The sequence below is a fragment of the Herpailurus yagouaroundi genome, unplaced genomic scaffold (assembly GCF_014898765.1).
Source record: "Herpailurus yagouaroundi ecotype Mexico unplaced genomic scaffold, PumYag 195, whole genome shotgun sequence".
Taxonomy (NCBI): Eukaryota; Metazoa; Chordata; class Mammalia; order Carnivora; family Felidae; genus Herpailurus; species Herpailurus yagouaroundi.
Genome location: NW_024412426.1, coordinates 11,874,964 through 11,893,145, shown reverse-complemented (window position 1 = coordinate 11,893,145; position 18,182 = coordinate 11,874,964). Strand labels below are relative to the sequence as shown.

At 35.0% G+C, this 18,182-nt stretch overlaps 1 protein-coding gene across 6 annotated transcripts in view; it reads right to left on the bottom strand.

Moving 5' to 3' along the window:
* Positions 1–18,182, bottom strand: part of SWT1 (SWT1 RNA endoribonuclease homolog) — a 105,290-nt gene that overhangs the window by 72,010 nt on the left and 15,098 nt on the right. For 5 of the 6 annotated variants that reach the window (XR_005781796.1, XR_005781795.1, XM_040446594.1 and 2 more), the window contains 6 exons: positions 13,885–14,623; positions 9,552–9,611; positions 8,193–8,322; positions 7,135–7,236; positions 6,344–6,532; positions 308–401 (listed from right to left, as the gene is read on the bottom strand). Coding sequence is in view for 4 of the 6 variants with exons in the window: in XM_040446594.1 (XP_040302528.1) it covers positions 308–401; positions 6,344–6,532; positions 7,135–7,236; positions 8,193–8,322; positions 9,552–9,611; positions 13,885–14,623 (1,314 nt within the window). In the remaining 2 variants the exon portion in view is untranslated. The remainder of the gene's footprint in view (positions 1–307; positions 402–6,343; positions 6,533–7,134; positions 7,237–8,192; positions 8,323–9,551; positions 9,612–13,884; positions 14,624–18,182) is intronic. The other variant, XM_040446592.1, reaches the window with a different exon arrangement.

Genomic DNA, 18,182 nt, shown 5'->3' with positions numbered 1-18,182 from the left:
GCAGATTTAGAAAATGATGTATGTTCTCCATCTTTAGCATGGTGGGTACATTATGACTTTTAAAAATTCTTTGGTATGGGGCGCCTGGATGGCTCAGTCGGTTGAGCATCTGACTTCAGCTCAGGTCATGATCTCATGGGTCCTGAGATGAAGCCCCACCTTGGGTTCTGTGCTCACAGCGTGGAGCCTGCTTGGGATTCTCTCTCTCTCTCTGCCCCTCTCCTGCTCATGCTCTCTCCCTCTCAAAAATAAACATTTTTTTTAAGATTAAAAAATTAAAAAAGAGTAAAATGACCGTGAAACTCACGTGCACAGAATAACAACAGAAGAAGGGAATAATTCCTGGTACTGAAGACAGCATTTTAATACTCGATCATCATTGTTCTCATCACTCAGCCCATCTGCAAATTTAGCAAAAGCAACAGTCAATAAGCACACCAAAAATCTAAGCAGCCCAGGCCATATTTACAAATCAAAAACATCTAAAAGAAATAAAACTTCTTAAATAAAAAGAGAAAAATACAACACGGCAAAACAATGCCTTAAAAATTCTGGATCTAGAATTCAGGTAGCATATAATCGCATATTTAGTAAAGTATGTAGTTTATTACTAAAATGGAATAGGATATGCCTATTAATAAATGCAAAGGAAAGAAAAGTGGTCAGTGAGTTAAATGCCATACTAGAAACCTAAAGAAAGATATGAATTCCAGTCTCTCAGTTCAGTCACGTAGAGATCATAAGTAAGTTAGATGATTACATCATTCTTGAAATTATCTCCACTTAACAAAAAGGTCTGTAAAATAATAAACAACTGTTCTACCAGCAATGGAACCATTTTCATGTGTTTGCTTTTCCTTAATCTCTAAGCAATTAACATTCAGAGATGTATAGGAAAAGGTAATACGGGCCCCAGGCAGAAAACACAAAAAGTAATTTCTACCAAGCGTCAGTGGCTGACAGAGTGTCTGCTGGCATTCTGCAAGCCCTAAAGCATGATGTAAAAGTCTGGGTTTTGAGAAAATAATGTAATGTGTAGAAACAGGACCAAAGACAGTGTTCTTCCTAGGTCCTTATACTGCCTGCCTCAAAACTCCCTATGGTGCTTCTTAAGATTTCAGGGTCACATCCTTTGGCGCCTAGACACAAACACCAATTCAACCCCTTGGCAAGTCTCTTACACACTAAAATTCAATGCATAGTAGACAATGAGCTCCAACTTTGTTCCCAGACTATACCCTTTTTACCTAACCTCAACGTTTAGCCTACATTACTTACTCTTCTAAACGTTCAAATTAGAAAACTCATTCATTCAAGTAATACATTTTATATAAGGCTGAATTTGTACCCAGGCCCCTGCACTAAGTAACTGGATATACAAACTCCTGAGGAGTTGACAATCTCATAGTGAAATCTAGACCGAACTGAAATGATTGCAGACCATAAGCCTGAGGGAGATGTGATTCAGTCCTTTTATCAGAGAACCAGTGAGCCAGCAGACATATATTACAGCAGCCTATTTTCCTTCTTTTAGTCCAGAGTAAATACCACAATAAGGCAAAATGGGCAGCAAAAAACAAAAACAAAAACAAAACAAAACAAAAAACATTAGTTAGCTTGCAACAACCGAATTCAGCAGATGAAAGGAGTTTAAAGGTTACAGTATACTGCTCTAAAGGTATCAAAGTTCAAGATTATCTGTTCCCTCACTTTTTCTAGAATATGTGGGGCTTGAAAACACACCTAAAATTGCAAGAATAGTCATGAAATATTTATTCAACAAATATTTTTGAGCACCTGCTCAGGTGCTGTTCAAAACTGAACAAAATGAACACTCTGGAAACAGACCAATGTGGGTTTGAATCCCTGCTTTCCCACTTACTAGGTATGTAATCTTGGGCAAACCGCTTACTCAGGAGAATGTAATAAAATTAATATGAAGCAGTTGGCCCAATAAATGGCAATAACAAGTGCTTTTTAAGTAATATAAACTTATTACCTAAAATGCAGCTTAAATGGCACAACAGCAATGACCTCTACTCTTAACATCAAAAACCCCACAAAATTATGTATAAATTATGGTTAATATAATTTTTAATATTTAATAGAATTTAAGCTTCTCAACAGCAGGCTTTGTCTATGTCATTCACTGATGCAGCCCCAGAACAGTGTCTGTACAGATATTTGGCAAATAAATGAATCAACAAAAAGATCATAAAAGAAAATATAAAAGTGATGGAAAAATGTCAGGTGTGGGAGTGGCCGATTATTTTGCCCTTATTATAAAAATAAGGATTGGGGCGCCTGGGTGGCGCAGTCGGTTAAGCGTCCGACTTCAGCCAGGTCACGATCTCGCGGTCGGTGAGTTCGAGCCCCGCATCAGGCTCTGGGCTGATGGCTCAGAGCCTGGAGCCTGTTTCCGATTCTGTGTCTCCCTCTCTCTCTGCCCCTCCCCCGTTCATGCTCCGTCTCTCTCTGTCCCAAAAATAAATAAACGTTGAAAAAAAAAAATTAAAAAAAAAAAAATAATAAGGATTATAGAAGATCTGAAAATACAGAAAATATGAAGAATTAAAAATAACTCATAATTCCATCAGCTAAAATATATCCAATATTCATCATCTGTAAGTATACATAATAATCTATATAAATCTAACAAATTTGGGATGATACTTTTTATTCTTTTAAATCCTATCTTGTTATTAACATTTTTGAAATATAGTAATATTCTCTCACATAGCTATAGTATTGTATGTAACTTCTCTAATTGTTAGGCAGTAAGGTTGTTTCAATTTTTTTGCTGTATAAATAATGTTGTCATGAATATTATATAAATCACTGTAAGCATCTGATTATCTGTTTACAATACATTTCTAGAAAGAGAATTTTATCTTTAGGCTTCTCGATAACACTGAAAAAATTGCTCTCCTGAAAAGTTACTAATTCATATTCCCAAAGCACTGAAGCACTGATTAAAATGCAAAAGAATAGCTTTCTAAACTTAGAAGCAATAAAAAGAAATAAGGAAAGAAAAAGTGAAAGATATAAATTAAAAATGTCTATACATAAGATATTAACAACATTAAAAATGGCAAACAGGAAAATATTTGCAGTGAACAAGGAGCAGACTAGTTGTACTTCTTCTTTTGTGAATTATCTATTATTCTTTGTCCATTTTGGAAAAAGGGATTTTTTGTTTTGTTTTGGTCAAGCTGTATAAGCTTTCCATTTAACAAGGACACAAGAGAATTACGCCTATTCTAGGCCATAAACCATCAAGTACTTTAATATATGAACTCAACAAATCTTCACAATCATTTTTTGAGCTGGAGGTTATTTTTCCCTACTTCATTTCCTTAGTTTCCTCAACTTTAACTTTCTCCAGGTCAGGTTAATCAGATTTCAAATCCTATTCTCTTCTCACCATACTGAACACTATATAAAATAAACACAATTTTGAAAAGGGTTCAAAAATGCATTGTTATCACACTCAATGATTATATAAAAGGAATATAATACATACAAATTAGCAATTATTAGAGTTGGTTGCAAACGTGCTTAACATTTGTAAAGTGTAATAAAAGATCAACTTGTTCTTGCCTTTTTCCAAACAAGCACTTTAATTTTACTCAATAATCCTGAATTTTTTTATAAGAATATTAGTTCATCATTAGAATATAAAATGTAATTTTACTATGATAAAAAAGCCTAAAGATATTTCTAATGGATATCATAAAATCATTATCAACAGAATAAACTTATTAAGTACACTGTACTTTATACAAAGAATGTTTTTAATGATCAGTCTGAAGGAAACAGTGATACGGAGAAACACATTAAGTTCTTTATGTGACATAAATACCTGACATAGATAATTACACAAATAACCTAATTTTATATCTACAACCTTATAACTAAAAGTAATTTCAGCAGTTTAATAAAACTAAGATAGAATAATACCATTCAAATATTAAAGGGAAATAGGGATTTCAAGGAAGACACCCAGAAATTTAAACACAGAAGTTTGAGACCACTACTATAATTTATCCTCCTTAATCATCAAAAACAGCACAGAGTGAATAAGTTAAATTATCAAAAAGCACATGAAAATGGAAAAGTCAAAAGAATCATTCTAAGCATCTATAAATAACAAATGTGGCCAAAATATCTATTCAAAGTGAACTCTAAAATAATTTTCAAAGCAAATCTGTTGAAGAAATAGATAGGCTATATAGGATAAGTTCTTAACCTCTCTAGGTCTCAATTTCCTCATCTCTAAAATGGGGCTAATAAGAGTATCTTCTACAAGTACTACATGGTTTGAATGATATCAGCTGTTAAAGCACCTGGAAAAGGGCCTGGAGAATAATGGCCATATAAATGTTGTCTATTATTATCATCCTTATCCATGCTGTTATATAACAAAATATAATTTATATCAACAAACCAAAAAATTTTAAATAAAAGATTAAGAGTAAAAAAAGTTCCCATCTCTTTTTAAGGTTTGGGCTTTCACTGACATGATGGTTTGGATGAGGGGTTATGTTTGTTAATCGTGTGGTTGTTTAAAAATAGAAGTATTGTCGGTTAGCAACACACACCACAGTATTTATGGGTAAAAATGATACGATATGATAAATCTGAGATCTGCTTCAAATTCCTGCAGCAGTTCTTGCAAATGCTGATAATTACTGAAAATGAGTGATAGGTACATAGGGATTCATATGTTATTCTACCTCTGCATTTGAAATTTTTCATAATGAAAAGTTCAAAAAAAAGACCATCTAAGATGTTTGGTTTAATATGAATGTTCAAACATTTTGGTCTTAACTCTAATAAGTGATATGTGTGGTTTCCCTTTGAAAGCTCTTAAACATACCACATGAAGCTCAAAATACACAAAGATTGTATATGGAATATATACTAAGAGCTAATAAACATTTGTAAATGGAATGAATGAGTGAATGAATGGGGGAGACCCTTTCTCTCCAAAGATTGGACTAACAACTCTTAACAGGGCTAATACCATAATTAGATTCATCATAGGATGAATTCTTTCATATCTTATAGTGTATGTGAATATAGCAGAAAACATATCCACGATATTTTTTTTAAATTTTTTTTTAACATTTATTTATTTTTGAGACAGAGAGAGACAGAGCATGAACGGGGGAGGGGCAGAGAGAGGCAGACACAGAATCGGAAGCAGGCTCCAGGCTCTGAGCCATCAGCCCAGAGCCTGACGCGGGGCTCGAACTCACGGACCGCGAGATCGTGACCTGAGCCGAAGTTGGACGCTCAACCGACTGAGCCACCCAGGCGCCCCTACCCACGATATTTAAAATAGAGTGAATGTACATAATATATACATAATTATGAATTAAGAAGAAACAAAGTTTTAAAGAATGAAATAAATTCTCTAAATATATGTATAAACTCTGCAGACAACAGTGTTGTTTTACACACAGATTTTTTCCACAAAGTTATATATATAAAACATAAAGAATACACTTAGGTCCTAAGACTAGAGTGATTTAAAAATGACTTAAAAGAAAATCTAGAGACCTTTATTATACAAACACCCCCTTATTACCGATTCTGACAAACCAGAGGAAAACAATGCCTCTCCCTGCATCATACTAACTGCATACAGTGACAGATTTGAAACCTAGATCACTTACTGGCTTCATCACTCAACAATGATATTCACACACACACAAAAAGATCCAAAGTATTGTAATAGAGAAAACTATACATACAGAATTGTACAGTCACTGTGAAATACAGACATAGCCTAAGAAGCAGAAAAATCAAAATCAAAACCTCTGAACCAAACCTAACCAAATATCCCAAACCATCACTACACCTGGCCATTCCATATTCCAATGATTATAAATTATTTTTTAAGATTTTTTTTGTTGCTGTTGTTTTTATCAGGCATCTGGGTGGCTCAGCTGGTTAAGCATTTGACTTCGGCTCAGGTCATGATCTCATGGTTTGTGAGTTTAAACCCTGCTTCGGGCTCTGCACTGGCGGTGCAGAGCCTGCTTAGGATTCTCTCTTCTCCCTATCTCTCTGCTTCTTCCCCACACCCTCCCTTCTTCTTCTCTCTCAAAATAAATAAATAAATTTTAGAAGAAATAATAAAGATTTTTTTTTTTTTTAAGTAATCCTTCCACCGAACCTATGACCCTGAGATCAAAAGTCACTTGCTCCACCGACTGAGCCAACCAGGTGCCTAATTATAAATTTTTCTTTTACATTTTGCACCACTTCCCTCCAATCATGAGTCAGCACCCAAATAAACCTTAATCAGAAAACATCCTGAGAGAACCATACTTACAAACTTTTTGAGATGCAAGTTGTATTGATTGACCCCATAGCTTTTTATCTTGATTTTTTAGACTGTCATTGATAAAATGAACTGCAGGTATAGCTTTGTGCTGGGCGTGTTTTAGTAGTTTTCCTGCTTTCATACGATCTAGCTCTTGTACAACCACCCAGGGAATTATTAACACAAGTCTATCAAAGCCTGAAAAATAAAAAAAGATTTCTTAGAAGTCAACAAATGTTTATTTGGTTACTAAATTGAATTGTTTTAGGAGAATTGGAAGTTTTGAAGTAAGGAATTCACAGTCTAAATGAAGAGATAACACGGGGCACTTAGGTGGCTCAGTCAGTTAAGTGTCTGACTTCAGCTCAGGTCATGATCTCATGGTTCAGTTTGTGAGTTTGAGCTGTCGGCACAGAGCCCCTTGGGATCCTCTGTCCCCCTCTCTTGCTGCCCCTCCCACGTACTAGCTCTCTCTCTCAAAAATAAATAAACATGAAAAAAATTTTTTTAATGAAGAGGTAACACATAAAAAATGGAAATTAAAAACAGATACAAGAATCAAATAATTGTACAAAAATAAATACTATTGGAGATCAAAGAAGAGTAAGTTTAGATTGTTAGGTTAACTTCTCAAGGCTCTTTTTTTAATTTATGCTGATTATTAACATACATATATTAATATATATACTTCATAGCATATCCAGGTGGAAACGTGTTTGTGAAAAAAAACAAAACCCACATCATTGTTGATATAAAATATCAACTCAAGTAAGAAAATCAGAATCACGTTTTATAAGTACCTGGGATTTCTGTGGTCTTCAAAATTCTAACAAATTTGAGATGATTCATCAGAATATTTGTGTCAATAACAATTAGAAGCTTTTTATCTGAAGCACTTTTTGCTAGAGAAAAAGAGTAAAGTTAGGATTTCATGGCACTTGATAAAAGACTTGTATAATAACTAAAATTTGGTATCATAGAACTTTGATGGTATTCTTAAGACAAGGCAATCCTTTAGACAACAAAAACAAAACTGTTTAATCCTTAAAGGGACAGTAATCAATGTTTAATTATCTACTAGTAAAACATCATGAATTGTTTCTGAGTGGACTTTAAATCATGAACTAATTTGCCCTGGCAGTTAACTATGCTCCCAAGCCCCGTTCTGCATCACTAGCAGCTGTGCACTTATAATTTATAAGCTAATTTTAATATACGGTGAGTGAAATGTAGTTGAAAAGAAAAACACGTGAAAGTGAAAGAAAACAGATAACACCAGCATTGTTATTTCACAGGGCCATTGTGAGGATCAGACAAATTAATGCACAGGAAAACACTTAGCAAACTGAAAAGTGCAATGTGACTGTGATGTAGCAATACTATTTTTATAAACACAACTCAAACCAGTATGCTAATAGATTTTGGATAATATCTATCATTATCTTCTCCCAGTGGTAAAATTGATCAAAACTTTACTACATAAATAAAAAAAACCATGAGTATAATACCTTTGAGCAATTTGCATTATTTCTGATCAGTGCTTTACATAAGCTGACATTGTCAAAAGTTAGGATTAAGACCAAGACTAAAAGACAACTCTGATCATTGATAGCACAATAATAGATAACTGTGATTACTGATGCTTGGCAAAAATATGGCCAACTGCCCAATAATGTGATGATAAACAAATATCTGACCAGATTCCTATAGCTAGAAGAAATATATCATACTTCCTTATTTCAAATGAGCACACCTTAACATCTTTCATCTAAATATTATAAAAATTGAATGTTCACACATTAGGTTCCTAAGAAAGTACAGGAGATCATAAACATCATCATCTACATATAGGATATACCAGGAGAGGAATGTACATCATCGTCCACCAAGTCAATCTCCATGCTCGTTAACTCCCCGGAAGATAAAACCACAGGTAAATCCACACTTTTCCCCACACGTACAGCATGGAGCTCTTCCACTATCTGCATCTAAATAGCAAAAGACCCACAGTAAAATATTTTGAATTATCTCCTCTGCAGATTAAAAAGGCTGGAAAGCTATTAATTCTAATTAATTCACCGAAGATGAAATGGTTTGTGGGAAAAAAATTACAAAAATACGGAGGCCGCAAGATGAAAGAATACAGATTTATAAACAAAATGCAGGGTTTTAAAACTAGCTCTTCTCTTACTACTTCTGTAACCTTAGGCAAGCAAAGTATTTAACTTGGGTCTCCATTTGTTCACCTATGAAATAGGAATGTTAAATATCTATTTCCTGGTAGTAGTTTTGTGAGGACTGAAATAATGTGAAGTTCCCTGCACAAAACCTACTCCCTAGTAGCCCTTCAAAATAAGTTCATCCTCATCCCATGTTTTCACTTCAACGTACTCTGGGAGCCAAGTATGTTTACATCTGGATGATGAACCTCTTCTTGCGATTTCTAAGACTGTTTATGAACCATCAAAAACTGAAATCTAGGCTTTAAGACCCTTCTCACTTCAGGGAAGTAACTCCCTGATATATTTTGATGTGAAGGACTGTAAATATAATCTAGTTTTAGAGAGAGGGTGAGAAATCTTTCTTCTCTCAAGGAGTACCGACCCACAAGACAGAAAAATACAACTGACCATCACAAATAAGAAGTAATCAATATGGTTGTAAAGTCTTCTTCAAATAGGAAACTGCAACAAAGTGTTCCACGAATTTAATTTTAATATAGGACCAAGAAACATAAAATTCTATGCAATAATTTCATGAGAGTCAATCAGGAGATTCCAGCTGGGAAATGAAGCCAACAGGTTAAAAAAAAAAATGCAGGCACTCTCATTTTCAATAATATTTTCATCTTATTGCTGATTAGAAAAATGAAGCCAACAAGTTAATATCACACTGCAGTTTGGCAAGCCTAGGTATAAGCATGCAAATGTGTGATAACATTAAATGAGAATTCATATAACTTGTGGACACAGGCTCCATGCTCTTTATTCAAACCAGTTTAGAGCTTATTAAAAACAAAGACATAAAGGTGATCAAGTAAATTAAGTATTTTTCCAGCTAGTTTTTCATGACTTCACAAACTTACATATTAGGTAGAGATATCACTGTTATTTTCATATTATCAAGGTTTTCATAGCCATTTTTTTAATCTATAAATATAGGAACTGTTTGACTTAATTTCATTAAAATATTCAAAGTAAATAAGTATATCAGAAACCTCTTGATCTGTATCTTGAATACTTTCAAGGGACACTGAAGAACATGGAGCTTCAAAACTCTGAAATGAAAAGTAATTTCATTAGTTAAAGATGAAGTATATACCTAGGGTAGGGTTTGTAACGTTGGCACTATTTACATGTGGCATCAGATAATTCTTTGTTTTAGGGGTTATTATGTGCATTATGCTGTTTAACAGTATCCCTTGCCTCTACCCACTAGATACCAGCAGCACCTCTCCCTCCCAATCTTGACAATCAAATATGTCTCTATCTACTTAACAGCCAAATCCCCCCCCTAAGACGCAAATTGTCCCTAGATAGAAACTTCCCCTAAAATAAAAAAGCCTCATTCTGTTAAGTCAGTGAAACAAGGGGCACCTGGATGGCTCAGTCAGTTGAGTGTCTGACTTCAGCTCAGGTCATCATCTTGTAGTCTTGAGTTCGAGCCCCACATCGGGCTCTGTGCTGACAGCTCAGAGCCTGGAGCCTGCTTTGGATTCTGTGTCTCCCTCTCTCTCTGCCCCTCCCCCACTCACACTCTGTCTCTGTCTCTCAAAAATAAATAAATGTTAAAAAAAATTTTTTTTAGAAGAAAGGTTAAGTCAATGAAACAAGATAGAAATTGTTTAACGCTTACTCCTTCACCTAAAAATACTTGTATTATAAGAGTAGAACTACATGCCACCCTGAGAAACAGAAAGAACCATGACCAAGGTAAACAAGCTGGCCTTCAATGGTGGGAAATTTTCACCCAGGAGTAGCTGACCCACTTGTAAGAGTGACATGACAGGGGTATCTGGCTGGCTCAGTCGGTGGAGCATGTGCCTCTTAATCTCGGCGTTGTGGATTTAAGCCTCACACTGGGTGTAGAGATTACTTAACATCTTCTTAAAAAAATAAAAATAAAAGTAACATGACAAACAAAGGGAACCTAAAGATTATGATATGGCTGAAGGAGAAAAGCTGAAAAATGCATAGTTGTCTCATACATGGGTAGAGCACCAGAGGTCTGTGTTTTAATTTTTGTCTTTCAACAGAAGTAAAAAATCTCTCCAATTTTCCACTGGCACTTTTGCTAAGCAGATGAGATTTACCTGACCCTATGTACAGGTAATAGGGAATTCAGCAAAAGCCACTACTAAATTAAATCATCTTCTAAGAATTCTGCAAAATAGCACCAAATTCACATGTATTTTACAGGCAGCTATATATGGTATAAATTACATATTCCCTTTAAACAAGTATATCATAGGTTGCTTTACTGGGAATTCAGCTTTCATCCTAAATTCCCAACGCCAGTCTTCACATGCTATACCACCATATACATCACACACATAGGCTCATTATAGCTTTACTGTGTCATGACTCTGGATTTTACAATCTCTTCTCCAATTGACTTTAAATCTCACCAGATCCTTAAGGTTCTCTTCCATTAGGAAGTGCCAAACAAGCCAGAGAATATTATCAGAATTTCCTACAACTCCTGATATTTAAAGTCCTGTTGTTCATTTACATAGGTCACTACTACCCTTCACTCTCTTTGACCACAGGCCACTTCCAGTGACTTTAATAAATTTTCTATCACTTCTCCAAACCAAAAAGTTCAGGTCAATTGTTCCTGAAGACTTCTCCCTATTAAAAAAAGAAAGTCTCAGTGGGCATTTGTTTGCCTCCTCCTACCACACTTTATTAAATAAATGAACTGGGATACAGCCTTCCCTGGGGATGACAAAAAGGAGTATCAATAATGAGAGTAACAATGGCTTTATCTACTGGAGTGATTCTAAACTGAAAACCAGATTATACTGCTTCCCTGGTTATATTTCAGTGGCTCTCTACACCATCTAAGGCACACAAGATAAAACAGAACAAATCTTTCCCATGGGATACAAAGTAGTCCATTGCCTGACCCTGGCTTCCTCTCCCACTCCCTCTCCTATATGCAGATTTTCTACACATCTCAACTCTAGTCATACTGAACAACTTAAGTCCCCATGTATGCTCTGCCATGGGACAATCTCATGACTTGCTACCATTACCATGCTGGCCCTCCACCCTGGGAGAACTCTTATTTCTTGCTCTACACACCCTTCACACCAACCTCAAGAATCTCCACTCTGTCAGCCCTTCCTTAACTCACCCCCAAATTTATACTAACACCAGCCCAATTCTTAGGGCTCTAATGTTTATTTCACTGTATTGCAACTGTATTTGTCTACTAATCTGCCTCCTTGGGAAATTCTTGAGGGTAAAGATCATCTTATTCATCTCTAAATCCCTAGAAACTAGAAGTGTACCTGATACATAATAGGCAGCTTTAATTAATGTTTGATAAACTGTTGAATTGCTACCTCATAGACCTGTAGGAGGAGGATGCTATTTATAAAAGTGGCCTATAAAAAAATAAAAATAAAAGTGGGCTATGAACTATAAATCTCTGGACCATTAGTTTTCAATGGTGAGGGGAGGGTGCAAATGAAGGGGTCTCTATCAAAGGGCTATAAAATATAAGAAACAAAAGAAGGTATTTTCTCTTTGGAAAGCATAATGGGATTACTAAATAACAGGATTACCAAGTCCAGAAAATAATAATTACTTCCTTGTGAAGTACACTCATTATTTTAGGAAGATAATTATCTATTAAAGAATTTGTGAGAAAAACAACAAACATAATGTTAGGAAGATTAACTACTGTCAATAATATGCTAAGGAGAATATACTAAGATAAGAACAATATTTACTTGCTGCTCCTGTGTTTAAAGGACTTTAAGTCAGATTAGATTGCTATCAAAGGAACAGTTTATAAGGAGTTTTAATGCCAAGAACTGGAAAGTAATCATGCAAAAACTGCTTCTCCTACAACTTAATTAATATTCATGCTAAGTACCTCTTTTGATTTATGTGGTAATTCTATTTAGAGACAAAAAGAGACTGTAAGGTGTATTGCAGGGCTTTCTCGTACTGTTCCTTACATGCACAGTACGGGGGGAACATCAAGCAATGACACCAAAGTGTTCACTGAACATCTTGCAACTTCAAATTCCTTTCTCACATTTTCTCTAGAGAACTGGTTGTAACCCAAGAAAACTGGAGCTTTCTTTTAAGAAAGCAATAAAAAGAACAAACTCAACTGTTTTCTTCTTTGGACTCTTTCAGTTTCACTGAACGAAAAGTACTCTCTCCAGCTCTTCCAGCCTCCCTAGTTATAATCCCTCTGTGTCTCCTAGGAAGTATCTTATAGTCTTCGTTCCTAAAAGCAGGTAGGCTCAACTACTCCTGTTTATAAGCAGTCTCTAAACATCAGACTGTCGGAAGTTGTGAAATTCCAAAGTTCTTAAGTTCTCTTAAAGGTAAATAATTCTAGGGGTGTCTGGGTGGCTCAGTCGGTTAAGTGTCCGACTTCAGCTCAGGTCTGACTCTCACGGCTCCTGAGTTCGAGCCTAGCATCGGGCTCTGTGCTGACACCTCAGAGTCTGGAGCCTGCTTCAGAGTCTGGGTCTCCCTCTCTCTCTGCCCCTCCCTTGCCCCTCAAAAATAAACATTAAAAAAAGTTATAAAGATAAATAATTTTATTTGCCACAGGAACGAGGCTAGAGAGATTAGGTTCTCCAACTAGTCCACACGTGTTGATTTATTGCATAATTTAGAGGCAAAAGAGATGTACCAAACTTTCCAGGCTGGATCTCTGTATACTAGTTCCGTTTGCTTGGAACATCCCTGCTTCTCCCATCCCACCCTACCTGGCTTCACCTGAATAACTCCTTTTCATTCTTTAGCTCTCAGTTTAAATGTGACTCTGTCCAGCAAACCTTTCTTAAGTAACCCCTCTACAGTGTACAAGGCCATTATTCCCTGGCTCTGTATTCCCATGTTAAGTGATAAGTACTTATTAGACTTAAGATGATTGCTTGTGTGTCTCCTCACATGAAGGAGTCTCTGAAAACAGAGACTGTGATTGCAGTGCCTGGTAGTGGCACTCCAAAACAACTCGTTAAAGGAATAGCTCTTCAGAAGAGTAACCTGGATGTTCCATAGTAACCAGGGTTAGAGAAGAGCCTAAGAGACGGTCACAGTGCTTTTTTGAAAGGACTCTCTGTAAGTGCTGCTTTCTACCTTTTCACAATTACCTTCTATTACCAAGTATCCTTGATACTTACTGGGATTATCTTCCTAAGGAGGTTGGAATTAAAAAAGTAAAATAAAGGAACCAACAAATATCTTTCTAAGGTGAATCTGCTCTCTGTGATCACTATTAATAATAGAAAAAACTCAAACCTGACTGTTATTAGAATTCTTTGCTACAACCGACATTCTCATTTTGCACCACCTTACCTGGATTGGGTTTTCACCAAAACCTGAATCATTACTTTCTCGATGCTCATGATGATATTTTCCTTTCCACTCATGTACAGACTGTTTATACGTGGATTCTGAAAATAAACGTTCACTTTTGTGCCTAGTCAAATTTAATGAAGCTTGGGAACCTTTCAGTCTTTCTTTCTTCTCCTGCTTAGTCTTTGAATTGTTAGACTCTAAATTGAAGACATTCTCTTCTACAAGCTTCTGGAGAGTATCACGGGATTTTATTGGTATTTTGAAACTGATCTTCCTTCTTCTAGATTCAAGGGATTCCTTGATTATCTTGTCGGAATTACAATCCTGAGAAAAATGGATTCTCTTGCGTTTCCCCAAAACACATTTTTCAGAACTGTCTCTAAATTTCCTGTACCTTTCTTTCTTGAGTTCTTTCAACTTCTCCCCCTGAGTGAGTAAATGAGGCCATTGTTTTTCACTTGCTTGGCCTTCTGTTTTTGGTTTCACATCTTTGGCAATCTTAGGACCGCAAAAGTTTTTAATTCCATGGTCAGCCTTGCTCCTAACATTTGTCAATTTAATATCTTTAAAATTGTCATATTTAGTTAAATCTTTTTTAGTCCCATGTGAAGAAGGGTTCTGTGAGACAATTTGATTAGCATCGGAATATGATGCTTCCTGGAGTTTAACAGGCCCTTGAGGGGATAAAGAACTGATTTTTGGTCTCCTTCCTGGAGTGTCGGTTTCTACATTCAATCTGTAAAGCAGCACAGAAACCTAAGTTACATTACAGTTACACATGATTGTATGTAATGTTGCACTGTATCATTTTAGTTAGGGAAATGACAGAACTGGCTTGACACAAACATCATAAAAAATACATGACTACACTAAGAATGAAATGTAAAGAATTACTCTACAAATGGTGTTGGAATAACTGGTTTGCTATTTGGAAAAAAATCAAATTTATAGCTTCATATAATATCAGGCAATATGAATTCCTTACAGATTAAACACTTAAGTGCAAAATAATTACCATAATTGCTACACTTCATATTAATCCCTTAAAAGCCATATGGGAAAAAAGGGAGTATTTATCCGATTTCTTAATAGAGAACTTCCTAAACTTCACAGCAATGAGAAAAATTGCAAAGGGAAATAATAAACATAAATGACTATTTACAAGGCGACTGGCTGGCTCAGTTGGAAGAGCATACAACTCTTGATCTTGGGGTGGTGAGTTCGAGCCCCATGCTGGGTGTACAGCTTACTTAAATAAAACTTTTAAAAAAATGACTATTAACTTTAAAACTTTAGCATACTGGAGCACCTGAGTGGCTCATTCGGTTAAGCAGCCAACTTGGCTCAGGTCATGATCTCATGGTTTGTGAGTTCGAGACCTGTGTCAGGCTCTGTGCTGACAGCTCAGAGCCTGGATCCTGCTTCAGATTCTATGCCTCCCTCTCTCTCTGCCCCTGCCCCACTCATGCTCTGTCTCTCACTCAAAAACAAACATTAAAAAAATTATTTGTAATTAAAAAAAACCCTCTAGCATATTGAAAGATAATAAAAATTTTAAAACTGGGAAATGGTATTTGTTATATATGTGACACTTATCAACCTTAGTAAATAAAAAGCACATCAAAAAGTACTGACTCTAGAATAGGACATAAGCAGAAAATTACTGGTGAGAAAAAGGGAATGGCTAACGGACATTTGAGAAAAAAAGTTTAACTTCCCTACTAATCATAGACATGCTAATGATAATGACATACCATTGTCTTCTACCAAATTAGCAAAGATTTTAAAATAGCATTAAGTCTGGCAATGGGTTGAAAAATGGACTCTCTCATGGTAGAAATGCAAAATGATGTAACAGTTCCACAAAGGAATTTTTGACAATATAATTAAGAATTCTAAAAATGTTCATATTCTTTGACTTACTAGTAATTCTCATTTTAGAAATCTATACCAAGGTGAAAAAAATTAAAAATGGACTAAAAACTTTTTTAAAATCCAGGATTATTTATAATAGCAAAAGTAAGGTAGTAAATACTAAAATTTTAGAAATGACTAAGAAATATGCTATTACATTATGGCCATTTCAAATGATACTTATGAAAGTTTTCAATGATCTAACAAAACCTATTGATATAACATACTGATATATCATTCAGCAAAACATATTGATATAAACATATTGATATACCATGTTGATATAACATTCAGCAAAAATCAAGCAGGGCACAAATCTGTATATATAATGTGGTCTCAACAATTTAAATAAGCATAATAAAAAGTCTTGAAAGAAATGTACTAAAATATTAAAAGTAGCAATAGCTAGAGGTGATATTTTCCTGCTTAATAAAAGTAGTATTACTTTGTAGTCAAAAAGAAAGGTGAAAAAAAATCAATGAAATACAATCTGTTAATTCATATCAATAAATCCTTGAGTCCATTCGAATTGACTGTCTTGAAAGAAATGTACTAAAATGTTAGAAATAGCAACAGCTAGAGGTGATATTTTCCTGCTTAATAAAAGTAGATACTACTTTGTAGTCAAAAAGAAAGGTGAAAAAAAATCAATGAAACACAATCTGTTAATTTATATCAATAAATCCTTGAGTGCGTTCGAATTGCCTGTCACTGTGCTAGGCACTGGAGAGGCAGTGGAGGATACATCCACTGAGTCCTTACTCCCAATTACCTTATAGCCTGGCAGGGGAAAAAGAAATAGTAAATAGGTGACTTCTCAAATAATTCATTACAAAAGAGCAAACTATAAACATCTCGGAGTTTTTAATAGGAGTTTCACCTAGGTCTTCATCTGATTTTATCTTCTATCTCCTCCTACAAAAAGACTACACATCATTATTTATCTATTAGTAAATAATGATAAAATTTTATTTTTAATTTTAATAGGACTTTGTTTGGCATCTACTGGTATACCCAGTTTAAGATGCTGGCTGTATTAAAGAAAAATCAGGAAAACAACAAACAGAACATAACTCAAGAATTTTAATGGGACCCTGTAGTTCTCTGAGCATTTTCACATTCCTTATTTGTTCTTCATAACACTGTACTGCATCTTTTGTAGCAATCTAGGCACTATGGTCTACATGGTCATAATTAATGAAAACTGAATATAATACCTTTTAAAAGGTTAACAAAATTAAATCTTAAAAATCATCTCTTATCAACTAGTTTTGCAAAATGCTATATACTGTGATAATGTGGTTTTATACTTGCAACCCCAAAATACTAAAGTTCTGAGCTCTTTTTAGATATAAGTTAGACATGGAGAAAATACTCTTCATTTTTTTAAAGTACTTATTTTTTTATGACTGACTTAGTGTAAAATCAATTTTCAGCTGAAGTTGAAACACCATTCTTGATGAACTCTTGTGATATAAGAATAAATGTGAAATTCTGTCAAAACTATTATTACACTTGTGTTATGTAAAAGTTTAGTAGCCATTTTAAATTTGACATCCTACAGAAACAATTTCTCAACACTAGCAGCTGTTAGACTGCTCTGTTGGTGATCATGATGTACCTTCAGGATATTGAATTGTATACTTACTTTCAACTTAGCTCAATTGAAGAATAAATTACTTTTTGGCTAATTCTGCCAATAATGGGCACTGCTGGTGGCAATACTGCCCTCTATCTAATAGTAACTGAGGTACAACTTCTCACCTCGTCAACTCCTGGACTTAAAAAGATTTGGTCAATAGTGATGATGCAACTTACCGGAGAAATCCCACAAACTGACAGTGCACTGTTCACAAAAATGCTTTCTGAAACTTTCAAAAGCAAACTTAAGATTGTTACCCTTGCTAATGTTTTCATTGCTGATACATCCATGTATACATCAACCATGGATCGAGAATTGTGGTAATGGAATGATGTTAAGTGGCTTTCAGGATGACAAAATTCTCTCTGTTTTTTCATCTGTACCTCAGCTTTCACTGAGGTCCCACCAATTTGGGGACCTTCCCTATAGGTGAATAGGGAGATTTTTACAGAAAATGCCATATATCATAAAGAAATACTTAGAATCTTGAGGCAAATAAGTTTGTTCACTTTTCCAATAAATAAATAACAGCAAATGAACCACTTTCTTTGCAGACAACCAATGGTTGTTAGAAGTTCTGCACTATTGACACTAATGTTTCCAAAGCACAGCTTTCTTTTGTCCAAATTTTCAATATATAATAGCTTCTATCCCATATTGTTTAAACACATGATGAGACAGTTCTAAAATACCTACTGTGACATTTAGTTTGTCTCTGACAAAAGAAAATTTCACATAA